This window comes from Pezoporus flaviventris, unplaced genomic scaffold, assembly GCF_033815535.1.
Source record: "Pezoporus flaviventris isolate CSIRO_AGI_PZ_B2104156 unplaced genomic scaffold, CSIRO_AGI_Pfla_v1 ptg000031l, whole genome shotgun sequence".
NCBI classification, from domain to species: Eukaryota; Metazoa; Chordata; class Aves; order Psittaciformes; family Psittacidae; genus Pezoporus; species Pezoporus flaviventris.
In genome coordinates, this window is record NW_026892579.1 from 29,646,239 (window position 1) to 29,659,082 (window position 12,844).

The 12,844-nt window shown below is 41.5% G+C and overlaps 1 protein-coding gene across 4 annotated transcripts in view; it reads left to right on the forward strand.

Annotated features, from left to right (window-relative positions):
* Nucleotides 1-18: 18 nt before the first annotated feature.
* Nucleotides 19-12,844, forward strand: part of DST (dystonin) — a 296,486-nt gene continuing 283,660 nt past the window's right edge. For 2 of the 4 annotated variants that reach the window (XM_061460567.1, XM_061460568.1), the window contains exons 1-2: nucleotides 232-527; nucleotides 989-1,050. In XM_061460567.1, coding sequence (XP_061316551.1) covers nucleotides 347-527; nucleotides 989-1,050 — 243 coding nt within the window. In that variant the 5' untranslated portion in view covers nucleotides 232-346. Of the gene's footprint in view, nucleotides 528-988; nucleotides 1,051-12,844 lie in introns of all 4 variants that reach the window. The other 2 variants (XM_061460566.1, XM_061460569.1) reach the window with 2 other exon arrangements.

The window sequence follows — 12,844 nt, forward strand, 5'->3', positions numbered from 1 at the left end:
CCCGCCCCGCTCCGCCCGCCCGGCCGGCCGGTGCCGCGGGCGCTCATCCCGCCGCGCTGCTCGCTGCCGCGCGGGCGCGGAGGGGAAATCCCACCGCAACAGTCACCGCGGCCGCGGCTGCTGCTGCTGAGTCACGGCCTGGGTTTCATCCCGCTCCTTTACCTCACGCTTCTTCATCTCTTCATCCCCCGCGCCGCCGCCCCCCGCCTGGCTGCCAGCTCCAGCAGCGCGGTGCCGGCGGCGATGCCCGCCCTGCTGCTGGGGGGAGAGGCTGCCCGGCGCTGCCTGGCCCCTCGCCGCTCGTCGCAGACCCACGCACGGACAGGGGCAGCCGGGCGCTTGAGCCATGATTGCCGCGGCTTTCCTGGTCCTGCTGAGACCCTACAGCATCCAGTGCGCCCTCTTCTTGCTCCTGCTGCTGCTGGGGACCATCGCCACGATTTTATTCTTCTGCTGCTGGCATCGCAGGCTGCAGAAAGGAAGGCATCCCATCAAATCCGTCTTTTCGGGTCGCTCAAGGAGCCGAGGTAAGAGACCCTGCTGGTACCCGAGAGTGGGGGGTAGGGTGGTGCTGTGTCTGTGCTCCCGGCCCATCTTATCCCATCCCATCCCGCGGTTTCTGCTGGCGGAGGGCCTCTCTGCCTCAGGTTAGCCGGGCAAAGGCTGTAAAGAATATCCATGCCGAGCCCAGGACTGCGGCAGCCTTGTCTCCACCCATCCCTTGGCGAAACCTGGGCCGGAGAGAGAAGCGAGGGGCTGGGAAGCCCCCCAGGCCTCCCTGGGCTCTCAAGTGCAGCAGAACTTTATGCTCAACTTCTTCTCGATTAATTAAATATAAATGCCGAGCGGAGCTGCCGGCTGCTCCGGGAGAGCCAGACCCCGTCCAAGGATATGCGCCAAAGGGCGAGCGAGTAAACAGAATCATTAGCCAGAGCGAAATCCGAGGTGGAGCTGGTGGAGCCTGTGTGTCTTTCTGCTTCTCTTCCAGATGCTGTCATGAGAACGCATCACTTTCGCTCTGAGGTAATTTATTTAGCACGCAATTTCAAGGTCAGAAGTTGTTCTCTTTACCTGAGTACATGTTGTCATGTTCTTTTGTCAATAAAATCATGTAGCAAACTTTTCATTTTGCATGAAATCTATAATGTCTTCCTTCATTTCTTGTTTATTTTTCCCCACACAAAGTGTGAGCTCTTCCTTCACATTACCCTAACCAGCCTGCTGATTCCTGTCATTTCCAAAGCAATTGGCTCCTTCAGAAAGAGCTGTGCCTGCTGTACGTGCCAGACCTCCCTCTGTCCAAAAAGTATCCCCGAGCCCAGTTACAGCCTGCATTGTCAATACATACAGCGCTAGTGGGTTTTGCCTGCAGAGCTTCCCCTTGCTCGCTTTGCCTCCAGCCCTCACCTGCGCCTCGCTGTTTGTCAGGGAAGTTGCCTGCCTAGCTTGGACGCTGCCGCGGGAGATCCAGGAAGGATCCAGATTACAAGCCTGCTCACGAGGCTCCTCATTTCATGACTGTATTCATAGTTCAGGGGAATCAGAACTCTTAGACGCCAGTGCTAAAAGTATAACGTGAAACCCAGTCACTTTCTAGGGATTCTGAATTAGAAGATAATTGCTGGGAAGATATGGAAAATAATACTTGATCTAGTATCTACTTTGTTTCCATGCTGCCTTGTAGAGCTCCTGTCTAGATATTTCTCTTGCCTGGCTTCCTGCTGTTGATTTAAGACATATCTTCATGGTATTGCCTCTTATTCTGGAAGCCTTGAGAGAGTTGTGCACAAAAATGACTTTTTGGGTTAGATTATTAGCATTCTTCTTTACCCGCTTGTGGGTGAGAAAATTACCCAATTTTCCCTACGTTTTCAGAAGTAGAAGTAGCGTGCATGTAATACATCTTTGTAACATGGTTCACATTGGCAATTTTCTTTAAACTCCTTACTATTTTGAAATTTGTATGCACTGTCACCAAAAGAAGACGATCTAGGGAGCATCCTATCTTTAACCCATGCAAAGTCTGATTTTGTTACTGACTGAACAGGGCTGCACTAAAACCAAGAAACAAACATGTCCCTTCATAAGTCAAAAGATTTTTTTCATTATGTAGCTCCTCCAATATGAAATACTTGGTTTCCACATAAAGTTATGTTACTCTTGAGACTAGGCAGAGGTGAAGTTTGATTTGTAGTGCCCTTTTAAAATTTATGTTGTCCTGTATGGTGAATCTTAAAAGGGAAATTTGCAAATTCACTAGTTTATTTTTATTACTCCAGCATGTGGTTATTTGCATATCACCCAGCTAGAAATAGACTAATTTAAAATATTTCATAGAAGTTTCCATTTACTGCAATGTGCTGGAATAAACCTGTAAGAACTGTTATATTCTCTCATAGTTTTCTACATTTCGTTTAGACAGGTTAACACCAGTGCTAATAGTCTAAACTGCCCTTTTAAGTAAGTGGTGTGGAGCTGATTTCCTCTTCACTATCTGATAATAGACTTTCAATTTATAAGAGAAAATGATGACTCAGTTTCCAGTTCTTTTTCAAGCAAAACCTTATTTTAATCAACCTAACTGAATTGATCAATAACAAATTGCAGGCATACACCCATGAAAATATTCGCAGCATTATCTGAAACAGAGTTAGACATTCTCATTCTATATCAGCACAAAACATTATGCGCTTCCAATTCCAATAACACGTTCATGAAAGCAAAGCATATAGGCTTTGCATAATCCCCATTTCTCTCCCCTCCCCACCCTCCCAAACAGCATAGCATCTCAACTTCAAGTTTTATACACAAGGTCCATCTGCTAGCTTCTACTATGCTCAGTTTGTCAGGTGCAGTGATAAGTGGCATTTCTTAGTGATAATAAAAGATAATGAAAATAGGCTGATAGTAAATAGGAGTGGGTTCAAATCTGACATAGATCACACGTGAACATGCAGGTGGTCTAGAGGCAGTGCACAGAGAATTATAATTGCCCTATCTACAGAGCGGTTGGCAATTCCTGCATGATTGGCTGTCTGCCAGGAAAGCCTTATATTTGGAAAAATAGATGTGTAGCAAATTTATGTTGAGATTCTTTGCCAGAGTGGCAGCTCTCGTGGTGCGTGCCTACATTGTCTTTGTCTATATGCAGTGAGGACTATTTAATTCCTTTCCTTTAGAACTGAATTCCACATTAAAAAAATTAGACCCCATACTATGGGAGAGTAAATACTAAATAGATTTGAGGATGTATTTATGATCCTTTTCAACTCTTCTGAAATATATATCCCACCAGTGAATTGAATCCACAAATAGTCCATTTTTGAAGGTCTTGATTTTGAATGTCTGTGCAAAAGAGACCTCACTTGGAGTATGGAGACCTCACTTGGAGTACTGTGTACAGTTCTGGTGTTCTCAACATAAAAAGGACATGGAACTGTTGGAATAAGTCCAGAGAAGGGCCACGAGGATGATCAGGGGGCTGGAGCACCTCCCGTATGAAGACAGGCTGAGAAAGTTGGGGCTGTTCAGCCTGGAGAAGAGAAGGCTGCGTGGAGACCTCATAGCAGCTTTCCAGTATCTGAAGGGGGCCTATAGGGATGCTGGGGAGGGCCTCTTCATTAGGGAGTGAAGTGATAGGACAAGGGGTAACAGGTTCAAACTTAAACAGGGAAGTTTAGGTTGGATATAAGGAGGAAGTTCTCTGCTGTGAGGGTGGTGAGGCATTGGAATGGGTTGCCCAAGGAAGTTGTGAATGCTCCATCGCTGTCAGTGTTCAAGGCCAGGTTGGACAGGGCCTTGAGTGACATCATTTAGTGTGAGGTGTCCCTGCCCATGGCAGGGGGGTTGGAATTGGATGATCTTAAGATCCCTTCCAACCCTAACCTATGATTCTAAAACATGCCTCGTTATTATATAGCAAAAGTCTATGCAGATATTCCGTATTTTAGATTGAACTTAAATGCTTGACCCCCTGCCTCAAAAAGAGGTAAGTTTGTGTGAATCATTAGGAATATGAAGTAGGTAAAATTCTATCTTTATTAGAGTTGCTTCATAACAGAAAAATGTACCAGCAAGAAGATGTGAGAGTTTACTGCGATAGTACAGCAGCCTCTTCATCTCCCCACTAATATTTATTTACTACCATCTGAAGTTTGTTAGGCCTATTCTTTAATACATTCTTTTTTATTGCAATTGTTTAAGTTCATTAGGACTATAACTGCTCTTAAGATTTCTCCATCCTCCAGGTACTGTAGGTACTCCATGAAGTCACATAGGAATCACACCCAGAATAGTTAATGTTTCTAATCCAAGGGAGACCTAGATATGCCATGGCTGTAAAAAGAAAACAAGTAAATTTCCAATGGCAATATTCATTGCTTACATGACAAATCAGACTTTGATGTAGCTGTTTGCACTAGTCTCTCTTTATTTTGAGAGTCAGTTGTTGAATGAAATGTCTGGGCTTGATGAAAACAGTGCATAACTTCATAAGAGTTTTATCAAAATAGGGACTATGATCCATTGTTGGTGGTATTATTATTATTGTTAATTATTTTTCCTTGTATATTCAAAAATGTGAATGTTATCAGTGATTCACTGACTTCTCATGCTTTCTGCAGAGTTGTGGTTTTTTTTTCAAGTATAGGAATTTTCTCTGAGTACTTTGGGGTTTGATGTATTTCAGTGTTTAGCGTCTTACACTTTACAAAGAGGTCAATGTCTTCTGTACCTTACAATTGAAAGGCATTGCTTAGTTTGTTTGTGTTGCCACTTCTCTCTGAATTAGTTTTCCTTATTGTCGAAACTTCAGCTTTCCTTATCATTGAAGCTTCAGATTATGTGAGATTTTTTTTTAACTTTCAATTAAAAAGGAAGTAAGCTTTTAGCCCTTAGGCTGGAAGGAATTAAACCAAATAGTATAATTCTCAAAATCTTTGGATTTGAGGTAAGAACTTGTGAAAAGGAAGTTTCTCATTTAGGATCTTGAACTGGTTTTATGAGATTGTGAAGGGACACTTGATGGGTTTTATACTATTTGGAAAAATCACTGGATTTATACATCTTTAGCCTGATTCTTTCCTCTGATTCTTTCCTTCAGTTTTCCTTTATCTTACCTTCTGAATTAGAAGTACTGTGATCTCAGGAACTGAAGGTATTGGTGTCAGTGGGTGGCCATGACTTGTATGGTATCTTTTTGTATTTATTTATTTTTGACTCATATATTTTGGGCAAGTTTCCTGTTAATGTTTCCACTGAGACCTACAGGTATAAACCTACTAGGAAGCAAATCCATAGAAGTTTTACAGTCCGCTGTAAGTCCTGACTTCATGTAACCCAGGTGCATGTCTGGTGGGACTAGGCACACCAGTAAGGCAAACAGGAGTTCACACTTTGTGGAAAGACTCTCTGGGAGGGCTGGCAGCTGTATTAACCACAGCTGTAGCAAAGGAATAACATTTGGTAATTTCAGTTTTGCAGACTCCATATTTTACTCTAAGTATACCAAACAGTCACTCACTAACTGAGTTATATATATACTCAGTCTATTGTTTTGACAAGGCTGGTAGTGAAATAGGTCAGCCAAGACTGATGACAATTTTTAAGAGCCAATGAATTTGCTAAATCATCCATTATGGTACAATGGATGTGAAGCTATCAACAGCAATATCTGGTAGATGTATATGTTGACTTTGCCAACAACTGATGCCCAGAAAAAGTGTTCATAAATTTATCCCTAAGCATACCTTTACCATAATCGTCCCCCTTCTGAGGCTGATTGTGAGACAGTTGCCTAAAAATAGTTCTAGACATCTTACAAAAAATAATGAAAAATCTTTGAAGAATTGCAACATAATTCATCCTGAGCATTGCAGTTATTTATAAACTGCTCCAGATATGTAGCGATCCAGTGAAAAGAGAAATTTGCAGACCCTCCAAGCTGAATTCTAGTCTCTCGTTTGATTGGAGGGAGTGCATTCAAGGAGCTACAGAAATGTACAGGACTAGCCAGAAAAATACATTAATTCACCTATTGAAAGGCTGTCTCATTGTCTTTGTGGAGCTGAATCAGCCTGAAAATATTTTACCTTTGTGTTCAACATGCTTTTCCCCCAGGATGTTTAAACTGTTTTTCCATTAACTGTCTAAGAGTTAAGGAACAGGTTCAAGGGAGAATAAATAAGAGACAAAAATAAATTGTTTTCTTAAATGTATGAAAACAATTATGAATTAATGCAGAGCTATAAATACAGTTTACACTGTAGAAGGACAACTCCTATCTATTTTTCTTAACATGTCCAGTAACGTGGCCTAGACAGTTCACCACACTGAGCTGTTAGATGGCAGACTAGGTACTGAGATTCTGCTTACTCTATGTTGTCTGCCCATCACTGTCAGTCAGCTTTATTCACTGCAGTGCTGCCTTTAGATAGTTTAGCAAGCATCACTCTATACTAAGAAACAGCCTGTTTGGCAGTTGTATCACAAAATATATGGCAATTCTCCAGTTGCTGCAGCAAGACCATTTGAGCTAACTCCGGAGGAGTTAATTTGGGTACCTTTACTCTCTACTATGGTGTAGTGTAGAAATGCCTGATATATTTCTATAGCCAGCTGGTTGCCTGCATCTGTATTCTAGCTTCCCACAGTCTGCAGAGCATTTAAATGCTGAGGGGATCTTCTTGGCTCCATCAGTCAACTGAGAAAGTACTGGCATCCTGTCATGGTCCACATCAGTAGTAAGGTCTTGATAGACTGCATGGTGAGACCTGCATTATAAGTGAACATATCCTCAGAGTTCTCTAGCAGGATAGGGACAACCACTGCATATAGATCTAGTACATAATAAAAGTTATTCTTCCTATTTAGTTTCCCATTAATGCAGTTAATGTCAACAACCTCCTAGCTATCATCTAAGGATTTACACATGCAGGATTCTCAGTATGTACTGTTATCTCTAGAAATGTGTGGTTTAGATGAGGTTTCAGCTCTGGTGGTTGTATGCTGGTTATAGTGCATGTTCCTTATGCATGCCAGCAGCTGCTTGCCAGCAAGCAGAACTCTGACTTCAGGGGGAATGCAGGTGGAGTGTGCCTTGTTGCCATCCATTTGTTAGCAGCCACGTTATACACATGTACAGAATGAGAATGTCTAGCTACTGGTTTTAGATGAAACTAACCTCAGGTTGAAACTGAATTAAAACAGCTTAGGTCATACTTGTGGTGAGCACATGTATTACCACATCTGCTGTAGAAACTGTTTTTATACAGACAGAAAGGATCATGCAGGGGTCCATAAATCACATACAACTCAGGAAAAAGTCACCATCTACATTGATTTCTAGTTGCTGTGGTTAGATTATTAGGGTGACAGATCAGATTGTGGATGCCCCATCAGAAACTGCTCAGCTCTTTAGGCTGAGGGTATTAAATGAAAGAAGAGGGTAGTATGACCCTGGGGGCTGTTTTTGCTCCTGGGCTGTTACATTCATTTGCCCAGGGCATGGAAACACTACACTCTCTTCCACTCCCAGGCTTTTTTAAGGAGGCATGTTTTGATGTGCTATGGAAGAACCACACAGAGCACAGAGGGAAGTTATCTTGCTGTTTCCATGCAGGATCCTATTCAGCTGAGCTGGGCCCATTGGGCCTGGCCATGTAAAATGTGAGCAGCTACCATCCAAAGCTGTGACCTCTCCAGCTGCCCCCTGTACTCAGCAGCCTGGGGAGGTCTTGGGCTCTAAGGAAGGTGTGTTTGGGCCCCTCCAGCTCCTCCAGGCAAGGGCTCAGGACTGTGTGGCAGAGATCCTTAAGCAGGTCATCAGGCCCACAGCTGATACAGCTGATCTTCACCTAGTGCTAGCAAAGCTGGCTTGGTTTTGGTCTGATGGCTTGTGCTTCTAGCTCCCCTCCCTGCAAGTCTGGGTACCTGTTATCTGGGTACTTCTGCCATCAAAAGTGTCTGAGCCCCTGCTGTGCTCCCTTGTGCCCTACTGTCTTGCATCAAGGACAGTCAGAGGTTTCCTGTTCCTGACTCATCAGTGGAAATGAAACATGAGTTACGGCTCAAGTGTGAAAACACTACATCAGCTATGGAAACTAACTGTGGTTGACATTTGGGCAAAGACACGTTTCTTGCAAGTTGTGCCAATGTCCTTATTGCCCCTGTCCACTCAGCTGCTTAAATCTAGCACTTGTCTTCAGGATGGCAGTGTGAACAGTGCAGACTGGAAGTGAAACACAGTTCTTATAAGGCTTAATTTATGATTGTCTAAATTGATAGCTAGCTAACTATACTGAAATACATAATCACAGCAAACTGAGGTATTGTATTTATTTTCTTCCTTTGTTCTAGAGAGAACAAAATGATACAACTAGGTCAAGGCACCTAATCTGGTGCCGCTACCTTCCTGCATGTAAAGTACAGCAGGAGCTGGAAAGTGACTTTGCAGAAACAGCATCCTCTTATACAGCATTATAAACTCTCTGTAGGCATTTACAGTTTTAGTCTGTAGAGCTACTCAGCTGACCTGGTGTAGGTGTCTGCTTCAGGATGAGCTGAAAGGGGTCTTCAGGCCTCACTGAATATATCCACTAAATCTGTCATTGGCTACAACAGGAGCTCAGAATAGTTGCTTCTGGAGAGACCCATTCAGATCTATTGTTGGTATCTGAATCTAGGCATCTTAATAGATATCTGAATTCCACCCTAGGTATCTTTTTTTTTAAATATATGCCTGTTAAGTCTCTCATCAGTTTTGTATCTGTTTTATGCTTGACAAACTGCAGATTGATCTTCACGCGCTGTGGTGGCATAAATTGTATTACCAGTTTGTGCTTCAAACAAACACCCTGCGCAGAGGAGAGTAATTTATTTGTACCAGATATCAGGCAACACTTGCATGGTTTAGCAATCTGCGCACTTATTTCTTATTCTCCTCCTTATTTTTTTTTTAATATTGAAAGTTAATTCCTTATGGCAGATTTTTGATGTATACTGTACACTGCCCTAGCTGAGGAAAAGTGATGAGATGGAGAAAAGAGGAAGCAGGGGTTTAATAGGGACATTCTTGGAGAGTGTGCTAGTGCATTCTAAATTAAACTTTCCCTTGCAGACCACTGATTAAGCAGTACTTGGATTTATTTTTGTTCTTAAATAATTGTTTAGTTTCTACAGAAGGCTTGCAGTGCCCTGAGGTAATGGTGGAAGGAACTGGGACAAGCCATTGCAAAGGCAAGGCAGCTGTGGAAGGCTGCAAGCCTTCTTGTCAGAGAACGATAGAACTGCTTGGAGAACAGGCCAGCTTCTGTGATTTATAGATTTAGACAGGAAAGAGTATTTAAAGGGTATCTTGAAGCATGACTGGACACGCTATTCAGCTATTTGCTTACGCATCCTCAGATTTTTCCAGTGTTACAGCCTACCTGCTTTGATAGGAAAATCCAAACATTGTGTAAACCAGCAGTGTAATGCAGCATGGGTTCTTAAAAACTGTATTCTAAATTCACATGTAAACCCTAGGTTCACTTGGGGGCCCACTTAGGAAGTGGAAAGCAGGTTATTGATGACGTATTTCCTGAACTCAGTTGGAAAAGTAATCTTGTGCAGGTTATATAAAAACCAATTGCTGTTAATCCCTTTGAACATGTGGACTTATCTTGGAATACGACACATGCCAAGTCACAGGCTTCAGTATCTGAGAAATGGTTCCAGCACTGCTTAGAGTTTAGGTTTTAGAAGATAAGAATAATATCTCCTAAAATAAACATACAGCATGCAAAGCAGCATCAGTGAAAGCTTGTTAATGAGGGAGTGGAATGAGAAATTGCATGTAAAAATCTTACATATGATGTTTTAAACCTTGATTCAGATCTTTTTAGGAGTAACCCTTAGGTAAGATTAAAAAAAACCACCAAAATCAAAAAGCCAAGAGAACCATACAAACAAGAGAAAAAAAAAAAAAAAAAAAGGAAAAGTTGCAGTCTGTGTTTTGAGACTTGACAGAATCAGGAAAGAGCAGATGTTGTTGCATCCTCCTTGTACATTTGTGAAGTAATATGCTGTATGAGTATAGGTAATCTTCCTGCTAAGACCTAGCTTTAATTAGCAATCTTTACTATTAAAGAGGATGTATAAGTAGCTGGAGGACTGAAGTTGAATCCTGGATTTTGGGTTGAACTTGCAGAACTGGCAATTAAATAAATGTTCTGGGGTTTTATTTGCTTCTTTGTAAGCTAAGGATATTTGGGATGGAAGTCACTATAGGAGAAGAAGGGAAATAATTCAGTCTTGGTCACTTTTCAATTTAGAACTGTTTGTACAATACAGATGCACATATATATGTTTATATGTGCAGCAGGAAGGCTCTTAAATTTCTCTCCTTCAGCATGCCAAGGGAATTTGATACAATAAAGTTGCTTAATTGAACCTGCCTTTCTAGTTCAAGTAGGTACCTCAACTATAGGGTTTAATACTATTTCAGCCTGTCTGCAAAACAGCTGAGAATCCAGCATTCTGAGAATGAACAAGTTACCTGACTGGGTTTAAACCACGACAATACTACACATACTTATGCTTCCAGGCCCTAAGGTGTTGTAGGTTGCATATACTTTCATGCATACACAACCACTGCCAAAAACCTTAAAACCAAGCACACAAAGTTGGATATTCTGTCTGAGCTCCCTTTGGCTTCAATATTCATTAGTGCATCCGCAAAAGTGCATTTAATCTATGGGACTCACTCAAGTATCTGTAAAGACTCTGCAAACACAGTTGAGTTCTGCTGTCATTCCTCCAGTTGTGTTGAATTGTGTCTTACTGCTAGCTAGCACTTCTTCTGTGGTTTGCTGAAGTTCTGCCAGAGTGCAAACTGGGCTGCAGTCCAGTCCACTGATGTTAATGCAAAGATTTCTGTTGACTTCAGCTGGACATCAGATAATGCACTCTTACTTCTCTTGAAGTTAGTGTTTAGTGGTTCTGAAAACACATACTGGCTGGAAGGGCTGAATTCCAAGATCAGAATTCTGACACTCAATATAGTCTACATAAAATAACACACTGGAAAAAATTAAGAATGTATATGGTTTCTTACAAAGCATAAAAATAATAATGTATGATGAAGGCAGTAGGGGTAGTAGAAACTAGAATGGAGAAGGAAAGGATCTGGTGAAATAATACAATCATACACTGAAAGAATGGAGGAGTCAAAGACTCATGTCACTAAAGCAATAATGCACACATGGGATAGCAAAGATGTGTTCATATGGTGCTACTAAAGTATCAGTCAAAAAATTAGGAAGAAATACATAAAAACTAAGACCGTGAAAGAAAAAGGTTCAACAGATTATCCAAAATTTTCTTGTCTGTAAATGACAGACAAGGTTTTAGGAAGTTTCAAAATTCTGTTTATTGTATTAATGAACGGGCTAGGAATGGGAATAGGCAAAAATATAACAAGGACTGCAGATCATGACGTACTTGGTTATCAAATACCAGACCATACTAAAGAAATTCTGAAGAATGGGGCAGATGAACACACATGATGTTCATAAGTGCAAGGCCGGGGTATGTTATAGAGAAAAGTTGTTTCTCCATTTTATTAATATTTAAGTATATGGTCTCCAGAAAGGGCCTTTTGAATTACTTTTGGCAATTCAGTGAAAACCTGGGATGGACAATATTTAAATAGAAAGAAAAAAATGTTCTGCTATTATATAAATGAGCAGCACACATTTAGAAGAGTACTGTGGTGAATTACAGGGGTCCAGTAAGAGTGATGTCTGAATAAGGACAAAAAAAAAAAAAAGAGATACTGGAAAAGACTGGAATTATTTCATGTAGGAGGAAAATAAGAGGAAATCTGATGATAAATATACATGGAATGATGACTATTGTACTGAAGGCAGATCAAAACCTAGTCGTCGTGGGTCTGATACATCCTGTCGTATTTTGAATACTTACAGTATAGATGTCTACAAGTGAAGTAATTGGCTTGGGTCCCCTTTATGGCCAGTGGAGAGTAATAGATGCCATTAGGGAATGATTCATCTGACTGCAGTGGCTTGAAAAGGAACCCAGAGAGTGGTGGTCTGCTGAGCTTCAGTCAGAGCAATCCCATGCTGTGTTTCTAGACACAAGAAATCAGTCACTGAATCAGAGGTGTGAAGTTCAAACTTGGCTGGATAAGAAGGTATTTTTTTTTACAAGACCCCTTACTGTGGAAGTCATTTTACACAGCCAGTTGGTTGTGTGCTCTGGCATGCAGCATCCAGGCTTTGCAAAATTCACTGTTGGTTTGTCTTTAAGGGTAAACATAACAGGTCCTTTCCTTATTACCACAATTCCTGAGAAAAAACCCAAGAAAACCTTTCAGAGAAGACTTAAAAGGATGAATTTAATCTAAAAGAGGGTGATCTCCCCAGCCTCCTTCCACAGGCAGAAAACCTCCCTTGAGAGAGGTGAACTAGGCTTTGGCCCTGATCTAGCCTCCAGAGACACCTCTCTATTCCTGCTGACTGTAGAGTATAACTAGGAAGATCAGTATTTGTGGATTCAAACAGACTCTAAACTGGAAGGATGCACATGAATGCTTTGGGAGAGAAGACAATCCCAGTTTCAGTTTGCCTCGTCTTCCTCTGTGATACCTAAAACTGCTTCTGGTGGTCATCCGAGTTGTTTCTTTAAGGAAAAATACTTTGTAGTGTAAATATTTATGCAGTTATTTTAGTATTTCAAAGACAGATTGTCTAAAAATATGTATTTGAAGTCTTGTTTGGTTTGCCTTGTTTCAGAATTTTACAGGCATAAAAATGAGTCAGAAAGTACGGTCTAGGAATGAGCAACT